At 38.5% G+C, this 19794-nt stretch overlaps 1 protein-coding gene across 1 annotated transcript in view; it reads right to left on the reverse strand.

Annotated features, from left to right (window-relative positions):
* The window catches only part of emp1.L (epithelial membrane protein 1 L homeolog), a 19907-nt gene extending 2964 nt beyond the window's left edge, over positions 1-16943 (reverse strand). The window contains 4 exon segments of the mRNA NM_001092849.1: positions 364-507; positions 1731-1842; positions 2076-2183; positions 16925-16943. Coding sequence (NP_001086318.1) covers positions 364-507; positions 1731-1842; positions 2076-2153 — 334 coding nt within the window. The 5' untranslated portion in view covers positions 2154-2183; positions 16925-16943.
* Positions 16944-19794: the final 2851 nt, after the last annotated feature.

A 19794-nucleotide genomic window follows, 5' to 3' on the forward strand; every position in this document is an offset into this window, starting at 1 on the left:
AATGGCAGATGTCCCTATCCCAATTGGAAGATTTTAGTAAATAATCCCCTATGTGTGCCATTAGCACACATCTTAAAAGTCAGTTCATAAATATTTCCTGAGATAGATATATATATATATATATATATATATATCTATATATATCTATATATATATATATATATATATATATATATATATATATATATATATATATATATATATACACTATAGTCTTACCTAATGAAATTGTGTAACAGACTTAATAAATTGCAAAGATCAGGTATTCTTATACTGAACTGTATTATGGTTCTCTCATAACCCAAAGTATGACCATGGAGATGTTCTATTTTAACCATTATATTTGATACTATGGGTACTTACAGCAAACCAGCATTAGAGCCCCAGTGATGTAGAAACGACATCCCTTATCCAGCATAAAGAGTTGGCCAATGAAGGCACACAGGGCGATGCAGGAGAAGATAATGGCCAGGATCATGAAGGCTTCAACTGTTCTCATGGAGGCATCTTGAAGAAAGACACTGTGCATTAGTGATCATAACTCATACTACTAAGTAATTTTATGCAAGTTATTTTTCTTTTACTTGAGGGGCATTATTAGATGATCTGTATTTGTTAGCATGTACATATAGAGCCACTTTTTATATTTACATTTAGCATTGTGTTCTCAAACACAATTCTAAAAATCTATTTCAGTATTTGCATTCAAATTAAACACATAGCAGAGATATAGATGGGAAGCGATCATTGCCTGAAAGGGGGGTTCCCCCTCCATAAAAGCTGTCATAACTGACTTTTATAATCTCCAATGCAAATTCCACTCCCTAGTAACTCGGTATGAAATTAGCCTTTTGGGCTCAATTATATATATCATACCATTCAGCAAACCTTCCCATGTATTGATATCACAATGAAATATGCATTGTTGAAATATTTCATTACAAAATGAATGGACCTGGTGATTGTATGTATTTACATCTTACTAGCCAATCTGCTTTCCAGTTTCTTCTGCCTAAATACTGCAACTTCTGATTCCCCAAAAAAGGTTTGTACTGTTTAGTATGTATAAGCCTTTTATGTTGGGGGCGGAAAATGGAAAAGTGGAAAAATGCTATTTTTATTCTTGGGTAATTTCTATGGCCACTAGATGGAGGTATAGAGTTATGTAGAAAGTTAACAGTTGTTGTTCCAACATGGGGCCTATAGAGAGGGCCATTCCGTAGACAAGGATTTTAGAAAAGGGCTTTAACACAGTACTGGGAAGTTCTGGGGGTGGCGTTTAGAAAGTCTATAAAATGGGACTGTGAGTGAAATTTAGTGTGTCTCATGAGAAGAAGATTCACAGATTCATAGAGGACTAAAGGTGAGGGTTTAGTGACCCAGCAGGTAACCCACCAGTTAGGCTGGAGTGGATAGTTAAAGGAAAGAAAGGCCTATAGGGTTTGGCATGGTGCCCTGTAGGAGATGGGGGACTGGACCCTTAGAAAGGTACTGGAGACTAATGATGAGTGGGAAGGGACCAGAATGTGTAATTACCTTGAATGAATATTGAGTGAACCTTGCTTGAAAGAAAAAATAAATACATTTTGGATTTTACAACCCCTGGCAGGCTGGCACCCTTGTGCCTTTTAGTGTGGGAACAGGAAGTACTAGTATTAGTGATTATGTGTTTGTGCACATAATTCTTCCGTATCCAAGTACATTTTTATTTTAATAGCTGCAAAACTTACAATTGTCCGCTGAAATTATATTGAATATACTTGTGCATGCCCCAGAACAAGCCAACCAGATACCGTGCGATCCATAAACAGCAGCACTACCTGACACAGCTTGCAACCAAACCTAAAATATAAAGATATTTTATTTACATCTTAAACAAAAGAACATGTATATGTTTATTAAATATTAGGGGGGTTCATTCTAATTAAAGACTAGTGCAAAAAAATAATTTTACACAATGCCATGAACATTCCAAACAACCATATTTTGCACGAACATGTTAACCGATACTCTCAGAAAGGACAGAGATAAGGGTTATTTAAAGGAAATAACAATAAATTATTGGTGAAACTTACATTGGAAATGGTGGCAACAAAGAGCATAATCACTGTTGCAATATGGACCACAAAGATACCAGCCAGAAGGACCAACATGTTTGTTTCTTGATAATGGCACAATAGCTCCTGAAATGTAAAAGACAACTTTTAAAACAATCCCATGCAGATATTTTCAGCATATATGTAAATGTTATGCATGGGCGTGGGTAGGCATCATTCAGAAGGAACTACTACCCTGTTCTGGATATTTGTATTTCCACAAAGTTTTGGGAACTGCTTTGTCGCTTTCTAATTTTGCATTGGTGGACAAATAATTGATTAACTGCGGTGTTATACATACTGTATGAAGATTGTTTTACTATGTATCAGTCAGTAATAAGTGAGATTAAAGATAAATTTGGCAATTTTCAGAAGCATTTTCTTGAGGTCGATGGCCCAAGCAAAATACTTTCTCTACCAAATTCAGCTTGAAATGCATGCTTGCTGTAAAACATTGCTGCAATGTGATATTACATTAATGGAATTGGAAGATGATACATTATTAACTTTGTTATAGACACAAATACCCCATTGAGGTCTTGATTGTATTTACAGCCAAGTGGTCCATAGTGGTCCAGGGAGCAGGCACTCAGCTATAGTTATCCATTGTGCATAGAAATATGATGTCCATATTGGTGTAACTAGAGGTAATGGTCCCTCCTGTACAAACTGGGAGAAAGGTGTTTTGTTTCCTTCACTTATGTCCATATGATGCATAATTCAGAACCCCCTTCTTCTATCTACGTAAAACCAGTGCTTGTAAGCTAGAGGCGGGGAGATCACATTACAGTAACTTTCTGTGGCCTTGATAGAATATTGTTTCTGATGAGTTTATAGAGGCATGTAAAATAATTAAATAAAGGTTTTCCCCACTGTAAACCTTGCTGCATCTCATTTCTACCCGTATAATTTATTCATTTTCTATATAAGCTGCAATTGATTGTGAAGGTTCAATGTTTGCAAAGAATAAAATCTATTGTAGAGGTAAATGATAAACTGCAGAGAGTTTGCATATAAATAGGTATGATGTGTTTTTTCTTTAAAAAAAAAGTATCCCTTTCACTGCACAGGCTCATTTTTGTATTGGAGGTTCAGACTACATTAGTAAATTTGAAAATAATATAGATTACACCCTGTATCAACAAATGGCTTAAAGATGAGCCCAAACAATTACACTATATGGTGAACATTTCCCCAACTGTATTACTTTTATGGAAGATATATGTGTGCTTATTATCTCTTGACAATGCACCCATTTGCATTCATCTCATTTAAAATGTAGAGTGAAGGAATAGAGGAAAAAAGAGGAAAAAAACTTTGATTTTCAAATTGGCTACTTCGACCTTCGACTTCGAATCGAACGATTCAAACTAAAAATCGTTCGAATATTCGACCATTCTATAATCGAAGTACTGTCTCTTTAAAAAAACTTTGACCCCCTAGTTCGCCACCTAAAACCTACCGAGGCCAATGTTAGCCTATGGGGAAGGTCCCCATAGGCTTTCCAAGGTTTTTCTGATCAAAGGATAATCCTTCGATCGATGGATTAAAATCCTTCGAATCGTTCGATTCGAAGGATTTAATCGTTCGATCGAACGATTATTCCTTCGATCGTTCGATCGAACGAATTGCGCTAAATCTTTCGACTTCGATATTCGAAGTCGAAGGATTTCAATTCGGCAGTCGAATATCGAGGGTTAATTAGCCCTCGATATTCGACCCTAGGTAAATGTGCCCCCAGGTGTAGCATGCTGAAATTCTTAAACCCAGGGCTTTGTGCTTTGGTGTTGCCTGAATTTTTGTCTGTACTACTGGCCTTTCAGAGAAAAAGAGTCTCCCTATGCAGTCTGTGTTGCTTGCATTGTCTGGCCAAGCTAGCCTAGGTCTGCTCATTTGGCGAATTTGCCAAACATGGTATGGTGTATGGTAGCATTTAGTCATTTAATCCTGCAATTTCCAAGCTGTAAACTGGCACAATTCAGCAATATTAATGACAATATAAATGACAACATTGCACCTGTACTCCTTTAGATTTCTCCTGCTACAGACAAGTGGAACTCCTTGCATTTCTGAAAATGGACAGCAGAGAGCTATGCTGTCTTTGTATGCAGTGCTGCTTGTGCCTTCAGGGGTGGCACATGGACTGGATAAAGTGGGAGCATGGGGAACCCCTGTCATGCCCCTTCCTTACATGTCATTCATCACATGCAAAAGAAAAACTACAACCGAGCACTGTACTTATCACATGCTTATTATTAGAAATGAAAGGGCATCTCCATCAAAATAATTTTTTTATAGTATAGTTTTTTTTTTAAACTGCATAATGTAGTAAAATAGAATTATAAGCAATAATACAATGCCTGCAGTGCTTTATGTGACTCTTGAAACAACATTGCAAAATCTTGCTCTCCTTCGGCCAAGATGCCAGCCTTGCAGGTTCTGTGATAAACAGACTAGTAAATAAACATGCACTCAATTTTTGGAACTGGCTAAAGGAGAATTGATTATTGCTATATTGTTTTAACAGTCAGGAGAAGTAATGCGCTGAACAGATATAGCCAGGCAGATACTGATTTCATTTGCAATTACATTTACTAATATCTTTAAAATTAATTTAAAGTTTAATCAGTTAATGTAATGATGGAACATACTTGACAGCAATGCATTGTCACACACATTTTATTTGTATGGCAGACTTGTTCATTTCACACTGACTTTTTTTTATCTGAATAACATGGAATGTAGAGCAGAATCAGAACAGAGAACAGAGAAGCAGTCTGTAGAAAAATAATGATATACTACAAATGTGGTCTTGCTTTCGCACGAAATGGTGAGATTCTGGGGCCACACCCTTGCCTGAAACTTTTCTGGGTGCAGGCCAATGGCTTGTGCAATATCTCTGGGAGTTTACTGGCACCCGGTAATAAACGTCTTGATTTTATTCAGCATGCTGCATAGAATTTGCTCATTGTGAACTCCAATTGTCGCATGTCAGATAGCATTGATCCTTAATGTTTGCATTGTTGCATTTATGTAATGCATAATGCATATGCTATTTGACTGATCCAGTCTGTATTTCAGACTTCAGATCATGGCTGTATTTATATACACTATAGGCACCTGAGGGCTTGTGCCTTTAGTGGCAGCTTTAAGGGGGCATCCCTTGGGTGCCTATATACTAGAATAAATGAAAAAAAATAAGAAAATAAAAAAAACTCTCCTTGTAAATCTGAGGAGGCGTGAGGGGGTATAGCACTAATTATTGCATGGTGCCTGCGGAAATTACCTCACGTGACCAGAAGTCAGGTCACACGCAGCCATGAGCATGACGGCACAAATGTCCAGTGTCTAGGTTGGCACCAGACCTAAATACAGTCCTTCTCCAGATGGGTGTAACCCAGGAACTGGAACGAAACTAATAGTTTAAATATCATACCTCCCAACATTTTGGAAGTAAAAAGAGGGCCAAATTTTTTTTTTACACACGTAGCGCAGCAATTTTTTGACCACACCCCTTTCTGTGGCCAAACCCCCTAATTACCATGTTCGTTTTACAAAATTTGGCAGGTTATGAAAGTTTGAAAATATTTCTCCTCATCTAAACTGTGTTTTTGTGTCTCAAAATTGTTACAAAGTATCTTATTTGCACCTGTTAGCTGTTCTGGGCTCTCTGCTAAAAGCCAATTAAGTGAGAAACTTTGTTTCTTTTTCTGGCTGTTCAGTGCAGAGAAAAGAGGGACTTTCCAGTACAAATGAGGGACTGCGGGTTGAGCTGTCAAAAGAGGGACTGTCCCTCCGAAAAAGGGACAGTTGGGAGGTATGAAATATTGAAAATGTGTTTGTTTCAGATTCAGTATTACTAGCTCCAAATAAACAGTATATATTTCACATACACAGTGATATATATATATATATATATATATATTTGTAATATACATTATTCCACATTGTAGGCCAGATTACAGCTTTTTAAATATTTTAGTCCCTTGGCAGTACATACCTTTATATAGTATATATAGATATGCTTAAATGGTTTGAACATGTGATTTATCATTGCTATATATAAACAAAACTTTATACTACTTTATTTTCTTTATATCTTATTAAATCTTTTTCTATAAACTGTCCCACCCATTTGGCCGTGTATTTGCCCATGAATATGTATTGATCTTATTAAGAAAGATGAATGAATGTCAGTTGTAGTGTCATTGCTTATTCAATTGCTTTGATACAGGGACACTCCCTTGCAGCAGTTGTGTTGAGAAATTGCCACTCTGGTTGTGTTCTCCAACTGGCAAAACTCACAGTGTGGGAAACACAAGCAATGTCCCACCTCCTGCACGTTCACAGGCCAGAAGCTGTCAGTCTGGCTTATCTTCATGTCTATACAGCATGCTGGGGCAAGTACATTCTCTGCCTTATTTCATCCTTCACAAGCATGTCTCAACACTGTATGGGGCAGCCTCAGGAATCACAAACAGAATCCTTTAAGTTACTGTTCACTTGTAGCAATGCAAAATACACTGCATAGAATGCAATATGCAGCCCCAATCTGCAGGCCTGAGAAAATAAACCAGGGAAACGTTCAAATGTATTCATTCAAGGCCAACTGGAAAGATAGTTCTGCACTCATGGGTCTTTGGCAAATAAACAACAGTTTGCTTTGCAATGAAATGAAATAGCTGAACTGAATGGAATACAAAGTGGTGCTTTAATAAGATCTTATTTGCTTCTTACCCAAGTAGTACTGTACAAAGCAACTGGGAAAATCCATAATGGCGACTGGTGCATTTTAGAGAGACATCACTGCATTGATATATCAAAGTACAGGTATAGAACTTGTTATCCAGAATGCTCGGGCATAGGAAGCGCACTTACAGCTCACCATACTGCAGGACTCATAAAGAGTGTTAATAAAAATCCAAGTTTATTTAGGTTTTCTGGTAAAATCATTGCATAAGGGCAGACAAATAAAGCAGGCGGGGAGAGTACGGCTTAATGCGTTTTCGTTTCGTGCTAGTCACTTGGATTTTTATTTACACACTCTTATTTATAAACCCTACAATATGGTGAGCTGCAAGTGCGCTTCAGATGACCGTTTATGTTGTACCACATGCCCAGGGTGGATTGGCTCTCACCGGCAGCAGTTGACTGTTTGCTCCCCTGTCTCCAGGTAATGGACTCCCATGCAGTGCGCTCTACCCAGAATGCTCTGGACCTGGGGTTTTCATGATAATGGATCTTTCTGAAATTTGGATCCTCTTACCTTAAAGGGGGCCATAGACGTAACAATTATGATCTTTCTTGGAAAAGGTCTTTCCAAGAAAGATCGTTTGTTTCGATACACCCGTGTAGAGCTAAATCGTCAGATATACAGGTAGAAACAATAGAATTCTACCTGTGTCTGACTATTCAGCACTAACAATGGCTGATGTTTGGGTGCCTTCAAAGGCTCCCAATCAGAATTTTCCGTCAAGCCCGGTCTATTAAGCATCTAGTGAACAGCAGAGTTTATAAACACGTGTCCTGAAAATGTGCAGACATTAATCCATGTCAATTATAACTTTATAACATTAATATCCAGTAACAGTGATTAAAATTAGACTTGACATGGAAGCTGTTTCAATGGTCTTCCACTCAAGGAACCTGAACTGATTTATATCAGTGGCCTCTAAAATTGCTGATCTACATTTACAGGTATGGGAACCGTTATCTAGAAATCTCCAAATTACAGGAATGGCATCTCCCATAGACTCCATTATATTCAAATAACCCACATTTTAAAAAATTATTTCCTTTTTCTCTGTAATAATGAAACTGTACCTTGTACTTGATCCAAACTAAGATATAATTAATCCTTATTGAAAGCAGAACCAGCCTATTGGATTTATTTAATGTTTACATGATTTTCTAGTAGAGTTATGGTATGAAGATCCAAATTAGAGACAGATCCGTTAACCCGGAAAACCCCAGGTCCCAAGCATTCTGGATAACAAGTCCCATACCTGTACCAGCATGTCATTTCTAAGCACATAGAGGGGCAGTTTAAAGATCACTGTTTTCAAGTAACCTAAGGTAAGACAGTTGGGGGTAGATTTAGTAAAGTGCCTTTTTTTTTACTAAAAGGCACTTCGCCGATTTACTAACAGGCGCAGGCATAACAGACGCTAGCGGTCATTCGCACTCTATCGCCAGGTGAATTTTCGCTCTGGTGAATGGACGGTACTCCGCAAATTCACTAAGATGCAGATTTTACTGAATGTTACCTCATTCGCCAGACTTGCCTTCGCAGCTCAGACCAGGCAAAGTGCACTGGAGTGCATAGATCTTCCTCAATCTTCTGTTACTTACATCATATTTTTAGTGGAAAAAGTTTCTAAGTCCCAAAAAATGCTGTCGTCTTTTCCTTTTTTCAGAGTGATAGCCTGCAAAAGTACTTAGTAATTTTTTTTGGGTAGCCGGGTTCCCCCATACATTTTCTAACATATGGAACATTAACTATACAGTGGGCTTATGTGTAGGGCATTACAACAACTCTATTTTCTTTATTAAGGTTCCCTGGACGTGTGTAATGTAATGTATTTGCTGCAACACATACGTCCTTGTACTTTAAATTTACTGCTGAATGCAAATTAGCCTGAGCGAAGACCTCTAACGAAGTCGCGATAGGCGTAATTGAACGCTAGCGCATCTTTGCTTTGATCGCCAAAGTAACGCTAGTGAAAATTCAACAGCGTTCGCATTTTTGTAAATTAGTTTGTCTGAACACATTTTCGCCTGCCGAAGTGTAGAGATGGGTGCGAAGCCGCCGCTGACAAATTTTCGCCGCTTAGTAAATTTACCCCATATCGCCATGTGTCTTCACTAGTAAAACTGAAAGATTTGTGGAACTATGACTCCCTGTGCCTCTGAACTGAATGACTATATGACCCCTGTCTTCATGTTTTACATTGTCATGAAACTACACCGTGTAAATGTAATATCTTGGTAGACTCTGCCATATGAAATGCCTCTCTGATCAAGCCAAAATTCACAATTATATTTTCTTTAGAGACAAAGGCAATTTAAAAAGAGAAAAAAGTAGTATCTATCTATCTATCATCTATCCATCCATCCATCTGTCTGTCTGTGTATCTGTGTATCTGTTTCATCCTACTGTTTTGGCATGCACCGTGAGATGTGAGTATCTGTAAATAAACCTTTATAGAATAAGACACCTCTCTTAAAATCACATTGTCAGGTGGGTAAATGGGGTCTTGGGTACTTTATACATGTATTCTATGGCTAATGCTTTCAACATAGTCTCTCATATTTAGTAGAGCATTTAATAGAGAAAGTATAAATGTGTCTTCTGTTGAAAAATGTGTCCTTTGATCATGAGATGACTTTTCTTTTTATGAAGCAGAATTCCTTTCATTTGCCAAATGGCACCAAACTGTAATCATTAGAGAGGCCCTTTTAAATCTAAAGTGGTAAGGGCTCCAGTATGTTTGGGAGAGATTGAAAACAATGAGGATTTCTGCTGCAAGGGAGTGACTGCAATGCTTCTAGTACATTCCTTTCCCAATGCCCTTATGTGAAATACCACCATTGTGTTAGTGGCTGGCGATAAAAGAGAAGAGGTCAAATCTCCACTCAGACTAATCCCATGAATGGCCAGTCTGTAGCTCATGGTGCAGCACTATCTAGCAGCAGATGTAAAATATATATTTTAGATCTAATCCTGTTTTTTGATCCTTGGGTGTTACAGTAGTAGTTAAAACATCATGCAACGTTTTTAAGTTTTATAGACAATAATACACATCTTGTGTTGGAAGGCATTCTGCCTGTTGTTTCAATAATTCAAGTCTGTGGTTTTTGATAATTGTTGCAATAAAAAGGACATAACTGAGAATTTAAAGACTTTTATTGTACACATGATTTCATCGTATTGTTTCTTGCAGTGCAATTGTGGAATGAAGAGACTGCACTTCATTTACCCTTCCAATTTAAACATCATAAAAAAACTCATCCATATCTGTAATCCCGAGACACAGCTATTGAGTAGAGAAGATCTTGTTACAGATCTAACTGTCTCTCTTTAAATTGCCACTGTTTATGCAGGGGTGGGAGGTGGGAGTATAACGTGAAAATGATAATCCATTTGCCATTTATAATAAAATATATGTATGTAGTCTGGCTAAAAAATAGGCAGACTACTTTTTTAATATAAGCCCTATGCATTTGCTTAAAATAGATGTATATTGTCCCTTTTTGGTGACAAATGGGTGTTTTCTCCACTGGCTTATTCAAACTGGTAGTGGGAAACACCTGATAATTCCAGTATTGTAGTTTTAGTATGACAAAGCTCACCATCTTCAGACTGAAAAAAACCCTTGTTAAATTTCCTTGTTAAGTGAAGGGAAGGTGTCAGGGTTGTATCCTGCACTGATCTCCACTATAACCTAGCTATGTAATGACTGGTTGTAATGCTTAGCAAAGTTCACAAAGAAAAATATACAAGGTTTTTAATTGGTCGTAAATATTGTTTATGAATCCCTTATCTGGTTTCATGTTACAATATAGCTGGGTGAAACTTTTAATGGCTCAAATTGCAGAATCGAACTCCACGACCTGCCTCTCCTCACACCTAACTGAAGTCTGAAGAATTCTGTAAAAATCACCATCACCCATGTGTGCCTTATTTATGCAATTCCCAATGACTTTAGTGGGAGCACGAGGGTTAGGGCATTTGATCCTGTCACCAGGGACATGTCATACCAGTGCTGCGAAATATGTTGGCGCTATATAAATACATGTTAATAATAATAAATACAAGTCCTGCTCAATTTAGGAGGTAAAGAGGGATCTGCTTGCTTACGGATATATTGTATCCAGGATTCAGTCCTAACCCCCAAGTCATGTGGCTTTAAAGAACCCTACAACTAAGATATGAGATATGGAGTCTCATACAAAGAAATAAAGATCAGTTAAATAGTTTTGGAGAATCTATAGAAATTAATCTTGAAGAATCTCCCTTAACATATATGTACCTTCTAGCATACACAAACCCTAGGTCAGAGCTGCTGATGACCCTCAATCTCTTATACAATTACAGTTTGTAACATTCACAGACGCCCAGCAGTGTCTGACTTTTAACTTTTAGCATGTTTATTTTTTACACAAATATCTAAATTTATACATTTTCCCATTTTTCACCTAAATCATTGCCCTTGTGCCAATACCAGAGTGTAGTTTAAACTTGAAACTGCACTCTAATCAAGGTTTCATGTATTCCAAAAACCCCAGCGACAGGACACACTTGTTATTATTAAATGTTTTATAATCTTTATTTGATGGTGGGAGCAGGAAGGAAAAGAAACTTGGAGGCACCTTGTGGAAAATCTACAGAAATGTCTAGAGTACAAGTAATGGCAGCAACTATTCATAAAGTCATTCACTTCACTGAGTGTTTTCTTAGCTAGAAATGGTTACTGAATAGAAAACATCTTAATAGTTTTGAGGACCGAGCCAACACCCATTTTTAAAGGGTGTGGTCACACTTAATTTTTTCATTTTTCAGTCTTGTATCCATTATTATACGACCAGTCAACTCATGGGAGTCACTGAGATCGACACCATACAGTAACATTTATGTAAGGCCAACGTATAATAATAACAGCCGGTTTTGGGTGAATTATATCGTTAACGCATTTGGGAGACTATTGCTAAAGTCAATAACAGAAAAACAGACCAAAAATTTGTTTTTACAAACCCATTGCAGGAATTACTACAGTTTAAGGCTTGGACTAGTTTTGCACAAAAATGTACCATATTCAATCAGGACTTAGAAATACACTTCACACAATTAAAATCCAAAATATATTAACGGCCTAAGAAAGAATTTTTCATTACAAAATGGTAGTCTATGTGCTTATTTATGTATATTTTTCCATTTATGACTTTTTGCATTTCCCCATTCATTTCTTCCATTATAGCAAGAAGCCACACCACTGCACCATATACTGTAGTGAAACACCTTGCATGCCCTTCCTAATTACTAGGCCTAATGTCAGTGAATAATAGTGGGCCTTTTTGGGATGAAGATAGCAGAAAACATATTTCTATCTACTATATCCCTTAAAAGGTCTCTTGATGAATGATCTGACGTCCACTAGGAAGAGTTCAAAATAAATAAAGGTTTGTACAAGATGGCACTCGGAGCACTTCGTTTTCCGAACTCGTCCGAAGTTTCCTCATAAGACAACTTTGGGCGACTTCGGAAAACGAAGCGATCCAAGTGCCGTCCAGCCAGCGATTTACATTTTAGCCAGCAGGAGGCAGTTCGGAGAGATTAAATAATAGAAAATGGTTGCTTTGTGGAGCTCTTCTCATTCTGGGTGATACAGTTTTGGTTCTCTAATGTCTCTGGATGAAAATCCCATGTGAAAAACATTGCTGTATCATAACACAAATTCTTATGAGCACTTATACTGATTGAAGAAAATCACATGCCCCCACTCCAGAAACAGAGAGATAATCCAAAATGTACTGTACATAGGCCTTTTATAAGAATTCTCCATGCGATACAAAGTTGCTTTGCAGGATGAATGACTGTCTGGATACGCCTCCATAAGCTCAAGACATCTTATTTAGATAAATTACACTTATCTAGAGAGATCGCATAGGCTGGTCTGTCCTATGTACTTGAAATAAGAGGCTAAACAATGAAACATTCAGTCATTTAATTAATGGAGAGCAAACATCTTACTTTCTCACTTTAACTGGAAACTCTGCAAATATCCCCTCTGAGACAAATAGCCTCTGGCACAACAGCAAGGAGAAGATTGGATTACGCTGTACAAGAGGTTTTATATCATTATTACCGATCCAACCACTCGGCACTTTAGTTCTGTAATTCAATGGTTTCTCTATCTAAATTCCCCATGGGAATTCTGACTCCTTATTGTCTGCCACCAGCACGGTTAGATGTATGGTGGTCTGTCCATCCCAAAACGGATCTCTTGAAAGAAGCCACTAACAGAGGACAGGCATCAAGTGATTTTATTTATTCTGATTTATAGCTTTTACTTGCATTCCTATAGACTTGCTCATGGGGGTTCATTTACCCTGAGGTGCTATTCTGGGTCCCACATCAATGGCCTGTTCCTGACACAATGCAAAATAATGTTAGTGTTAAGATGGCCATACATGGGTTGATCCGCTCATTTGCAGAGGGTGCTAAAATGTGTGGATCTTGCACGATATGCCCACCTCGAGTGGGTGATATTGTGAGCCCTAAGGCCCAACGATCACAAGGCCAGGAATGCAGGCGGTGGGATCAAGGACCGGATTAATGAATCGATTCGGTCCTCAATCTGATGGGAATTTTTAACCTGTCTGATTTTTGTCCCACTGATTTTATCCAGATATCGTTCGCTGAAGCACGTTGGAGGGCCCCATATACTGGCGGATAAATTGCCACTCTTATGGGGTTCCCAACAACCGCCTTTAAGGAGGGGTGCTGTTAAACACAGTCTGTGTTTCCTAAAATCTAGTTAGTTATACCAAAGGTGGATTTCCCATTTATCCACTGTTTGGAAAGTATAAAGGGATTGTTGGTTTGGGGCCAAGCAGGGGTTCTACAGCACAAGACTTGGGTTGGGATAACATCATTATGATAGGTCCCAGATTGGGGCAGGTAAGTAAAAGAGTGCAGCGCTGAATAAGCTATTGCAGTTGGTCTTTGCATGCTTGAAGAAATACCCCAAGAATATGCTTATTAATCCCATGTGTAGGGATGTGCGTGTTGTTGTTTGAATCACAAAGGGTCGAATATCGAGGGTTAATTAACCCTCGATATTCGACTGGGAATTAAAATCCTTCGACTTCGAATATCGAAGTCGAAGGATTTAGCGCAGATAGTACGATCGAACGATCGCAGGATTATTCCTTCGATTGAACGATTAAATCCTTCGATTTTAAGGATTTTAATCCAACGATCGAAGGAATATCCTTCGATCAAAAAAACTTAGGAAAGCCTATGGGGACCTTCCCCATAGGCTAACATTGAGTTCGGTAGGTTTTAGATGGCAAACTAGGGGGTCGAAGTTTTTTTTAAAGAGACAGTACTTCGGTTATCGAATGGTCGAATAGTCGAACGATTTTTAGTTCAAATCCTTCGATTCGAAGTCGAAGTCGTAGTCTAAGGTCGAAGTAGCCCATTCGATGGACGAAGTAGCCCAACAAAACACTTCGAAATTCAAAGTTTTTTACCTTCGAATCCTTCACTCGAAGTTAGTGAATCGGCCCCTAAGTTATGACAGATAACTTTGTCTAGAGGCAAACATAAACAAATCAGCCACCTGATTCAGCTCTACCATGAAAATCCATTTGGGTGTATAATGCAGCAAATATCCAGCAGTAAAGCCATGGCATGACTCGTAACCATTGTCTGAAACCTCAGTGTCACTCACACGGGCAGCCTACTCCACCCAACTGGCAAACTCACAATGCTCTGACTCACTGTACATTGCAAAACAGAATCCTAAGCAACACCGCATTTCTTCTAGAACTTTTTTTATGTAAGTGCCAGGACAGGGGAAGTCTGTTGTGTTTTCATGTTTGCAAACTGAGCATAAAGGGCAGTGGTAAATTCTATAGTGGGCGTATTCTTTGCACACTTATCTGAACCTATCACATACCTGTCTAGTTAATTGTGCGCACACACCTAGTAATTTAGTAATATATAGAGAGGTGACAGTTACACGCCCTGAGATGTACATGACCACATTCATGCATCACTCAGGCATATATTGTACAGGTGGGCAGGTAAAGTATCAATTGTGTAATCAAATAACGTAAGCTATGCCAAGCTATTTTAGCACATTATTAATGTAATAAATCAACTCCCTTATATAATATTAGAAGTATGGGCAGTCACATTAACAGGCTGTGATCTAAATGCAGTCATTTATTTCCCAATAAATATTGTATTTAACCTATTCAATTATTTTCTATACTATTACAAATGCTGCAATGCAGTTTCCTTAAAATGTATTTTCTTCAAATGGTGATTTTGTCAGGTCAGTGTATCAGCCATTAGTCAATTATAATTAAAGGTTTGATCCATTTTATCAAGTTCACAAATATGTCATAGGATGGGCTATTTTAGCAACTTTTTAATTAGTTAATGTTTAAAATAGTTTGCCTTTTCCTTCTGCCTCCTATTCATCTTCCAGGCTCGGATTTAAACCACTCCCTGGTTGCTAGGGCAAATTGGACTCTAGCAACCAGATAGCTGCTGAAATTCCACACTAGAGACCTGATGACCAAAATGCTAAATAATTCAAAAACCACAAGGAAATTAAACATTTGAAATTGTCCGAGAATATTACTGCTCACCTCATATGAAAAAAGTGAACTCCTTACTTTAAATCGGGCTTTAGAAATTCAGGGTTTACAAATAAATTAATTTGAATTCCCTAGATTTCTATATCTATGATCTGCACCCTACTTTTTTTCTTGTATTTTATTTGTGCATATTTCGGCTACTGCTATGCTAAGGATTTCCCCAGTAGCACATTATAAATTGTGATATCGCATCAAGTGTAACATGCGGGTGCAATACTCTATTTTACTCCATTGACTCTTTACTAGAGCCCATAACACACAACACACTGTTCCTTTAAATCCTAATCTGGAACGTCTATGCAAGTACTCAGCTCTAGAGAAGGTGCTACATATTCCAGTGGCCCCTAACATTGCACATGCACAATGATTGTGTTTGTTGCCTCCATGGTAAACAAGACTATAAAATCAATTTTTTTCACAGCCCGCTATCACATTATCATGACAGATACCATATCCCATGGCCACCTGTGGGAGCAGGTGGAAAGCATATCAGAATCTTCAATACTGCATAGCACAGTAATACATTGCCCTGCCTCTTCTAACTAATTCTAGCTGCATTGATAAAGGGCCACACCTTCCATTCTTCTTGTTATTTGTTCCAGTGATGAGCATAATTGGTGTCCTGCTCTGTACTAGGCCTGGACCAGTATATTACATCCCTGCTATGTCAAATGGCACTAGTAAAATAAAATACTATTTTTAGTATTTTAATAATTACAGATATCTTTCCATGATACTGTTATTTATTTAAAGTAGTAATTTCCCTACATAAGGCCCCTCAGCAACAAATAAAGGACATGATTGATATCAAGCATTCCTGTAGATTTCTGCCCTACTGTACAAGCTTTCATCCATTCTTTCTACCTAGAACAGCAGCTCATGGGGCTCACAGTTTCTGGGCCCAGCTGATTATTATCGGGAGCAAATCAATATTATTGGGAGTAAACCAATATTGACTTATATCCCATGCAAAACTTTCTGAAAGCTGCATTAAATCCAAACACTGCAAGTATTACGACATGTCTATGTACATCGCATTGCCCCATTCTTATGCAGCAAACCATTATTTGCCAAATACAACACATTAACCTTAGTTAGAAAAAAAAAAATAACATACATTTTGGGAAAATGACCTTATGCAGGAAAATGTCCTAAATAATAATTTTAAATGAAAGCACAGTTATAACAGTTTTGCGAAACAGCTCCATATGTCTGTCTGAAATGGATATTAATTGGTGTTGCCACTTGGCCAGAAGAATAACACTTAGATGTAATTGTTAGGGAAGAAATCTTTGTAATTTCCAGCATCCCAGTCAAAGTGCTTCTGACAACTTTTAAAACTAGCCCTAGTGATCTCTACTGCTGGCCAGTGCAAGTAGAGCAGTGGCACCCAAAAGTTGCATTTGCGCTCCATATAATTACACAGCATGACTTACCTTACAGAAATACTGCTTTGCCTGACAGCCCAACTAATAGTGATAAAGTAATGTTTCTCAAGCAGTTATAGGCTTCTCTGATGCAATTAGGGAGGGGCCTGAATGTGTTTTATAGGAACCTATGTGAAAAAAAGAAATAGCAGGGAAGGAATTTGGCAACACCCAGTTCTTTTGGCAGTCACACAGTAGTACAGAGAGGGAGGGAGCTGAAATCTGTGAAGTTCTTGGCTGTCTGACTCACGGGCTTTATTTTTGGTAGGAAAAAACTGAATGACTAAACGTATTCGATGAAACACTCCAAAATCTTGGGAGACGGGGAATCTGTTTATAACAACACAGACTTGCAATAAAAGTAGCATGTGCAGGCCCAGCCCTGTGGACAGAGGAGTAATGGAAACTGGAGGATGGGGGCAGATTCTGAGCTTAACAGGGGAAATCATAAATCATTGTCTAACCATTAGTGTGGCATTTCCAGCTATTCACATTTTTGTATCAGTGGTGCCCCAGCTGGCATCAGTGCTACCAAGCGAGACAACGTATAAGCACTTAGCACAACAATGTGCCGGATGTGTATAAGATTTGTGTTACACCCAGTCCTGAGGTTTATCTACACCCCGGGGCCCAGCAGTCCTAGTCAGGGCACAAAGGGGACATGACATCCCAAGAATTCTTAATCCATATTGTCTGGTACCCATGACCCCCCTTGAGTACAGTGCAACTGCTTTTTGCAATGGTAAAACTATATGTTAGTAGCAGATCTGGACTGAGCATCAAAATAGGCCCTGGCATTTCAGGTACACAGAGGCCCAAACAGTCCTCCACCAGCCCCCCAAAAAATGACAATAGACACAATAGACCACCAACAGAGGCCTCTTACATGTCCTGTCTTTGCCGTACAGGCACAGCACTAAAATGCATGTTGCTGCTCTAGAAATATTCTGCTCTATAAAATAATATTCTGGAGGAATGTCACATACCCAGCCCTACATCTGTTGTGCACTTTATTTTCCACATTACCAACAGGCAAACCTGTGCGGCTTGCTCATCTTTTAAGCCAACCTCTCTCTACTCTAGTTTAACCTCTAGTTTGTTGTAGTCAGTGAAAAATGTGTCCACTCTACAATTTCTATTGTACATACACATCCTGGTTCCATAGTGTAACAAGGTTTAGGCTAAAAGCACACAGTGCAGTATGTTTCAATGACTTTGCTCCAAAATTGTAGCAGGTATAGTAGCATTTGCTGTGGAGCTGTTTAAAAGTAAATATCTCTTTGATCTGCTAGATATGGAACAAACAGTGTAAAGGCACGAACAGTAAATATTTGTCATTAATAAAGCAATTGAAATATGCTGGATCTGGCTTTCGAGCCGGTGGTACTTGTATACCTTAAGTAATAATATGTAATATTGGAAAATGTTCAATATAGAATAACTTTTGGCTCTGTTCTGCATTCCTTGCATTGTCTACCAAGGCATAATATACACAGATTCCAATGTCACAGTGCCATTAACTAGTAAACTGGGGGACACACCTGAAAGACACACAAAAAGTTTAAAATTTAAAATTGAAGGGTTTAATCTGTAATACAAAGCTGGGTCTGAGCCAGGATGGTTCCTTTCGACTGGGACGGGGTGATGAAGAAGCGCAAACACTGACCTCACCCAAAAAAGAATGAGAGATATACGAGAATTCACAGTATCAATCAAAATGGTTTGTTGAATTGCAAGGTTACAATCTGGTAGTTTGTTGATTCGAATTTTAAGATGATTGGAAAAGGGCACAGGTAAGGTGAAATGTGAGAGACCACAAGGGGAATAGAGGAATATTGGCTATAAAATATAGATTGGGAATGTCACTAAACATTGCTTTGGTCTCTAAGACCTTGAATAAGCAGGATATTTAGTGTTATTGTGGCTTCTTTAATATGGTTTTTCTGGGCCATAGAAATTATAGGGCCTGGTATATCATACACTACGGTGATTTAATCTGTCCATTTGTTTTGATGCTCTTTCTCGAATACTTGGGCTAATGAGATGTTATTTCTTCTGGGCCTGATCCTGGACCTGAGGCTACATGATAGGCTACACTGTAATGGGCTTCCCCACATCCCCATTATACTGCAAGGTTCTCCTATAAGTGTGGTGGGATTAAAGGATGTAATTGCATATATCTGGGTAGATCTGGAACTCTGCAGACTTGCACAATCCAACCCTAAAGTGATATAATGTACAGTAAAACAAACACATACATAGTGCTGTCTCTTTTCAGTAACTATTGTTGTGAGGTTACTTACCTGCATCATGATCCTCGGACATGCACCCAATCTCCAGGTTGCACCCGAAGTCCCTTTGATGCACGTGCAAAGACGGCAGACGTTGCGTAAGCAATGGAGCTCTGCATCCGGATGCACCCCCATTTTGGTGCCAATTCTGCAATTGATCCTCAGCATTCAGCTCAGATTCAAAAGCAACAGTAATGGCCCATGTGGCCCCCATTTTGCAATTTATAGGATGCTGACGGCAAGGTTCATTGCCTGGTTGTCTTGGCTTTTTCCAGACGCCTAACAGTATTTCCCTATTGATTTCCTGTTTTGACCTTTTGCCTGCCTACAGTGGCTTAACTAGATATTATTGGGCTCAACAGCAAATAGTTTTTCAGACCCAAAAAATGTCTATACGTTTACCTATTTTACCAATATTTATTGAAATTCTATACGAATTAGGGCCTTGTGTGGCCCCTATATTTTCTGGGGGCCCCTGCAGCCACAGTGTCTGCTTCCTCTGTAGTTATGCCCCTGCCTGCCTACTCAACTTTGTTGCCTTCTGCCTGCCTTGACCCTGGCCTGACTCTGACTATAAATCTGTGCTGC

Source organism: Xenopus laevis, chromosome 4L, assembly GCF_017654675.1.
Source record: "Xenopus laevis strain J_2021 chromosome 4L, Xenopus_laevis_v10.1, whole genome shotgun sequence".
In the NCBI taxonomy this organism is placed as follows: domain Eukaryota; kingdom Metazoa; phylum Chordata; class Amphibia; order Anura; family Pipidae; genus Xenopus; species Xenopus laevis.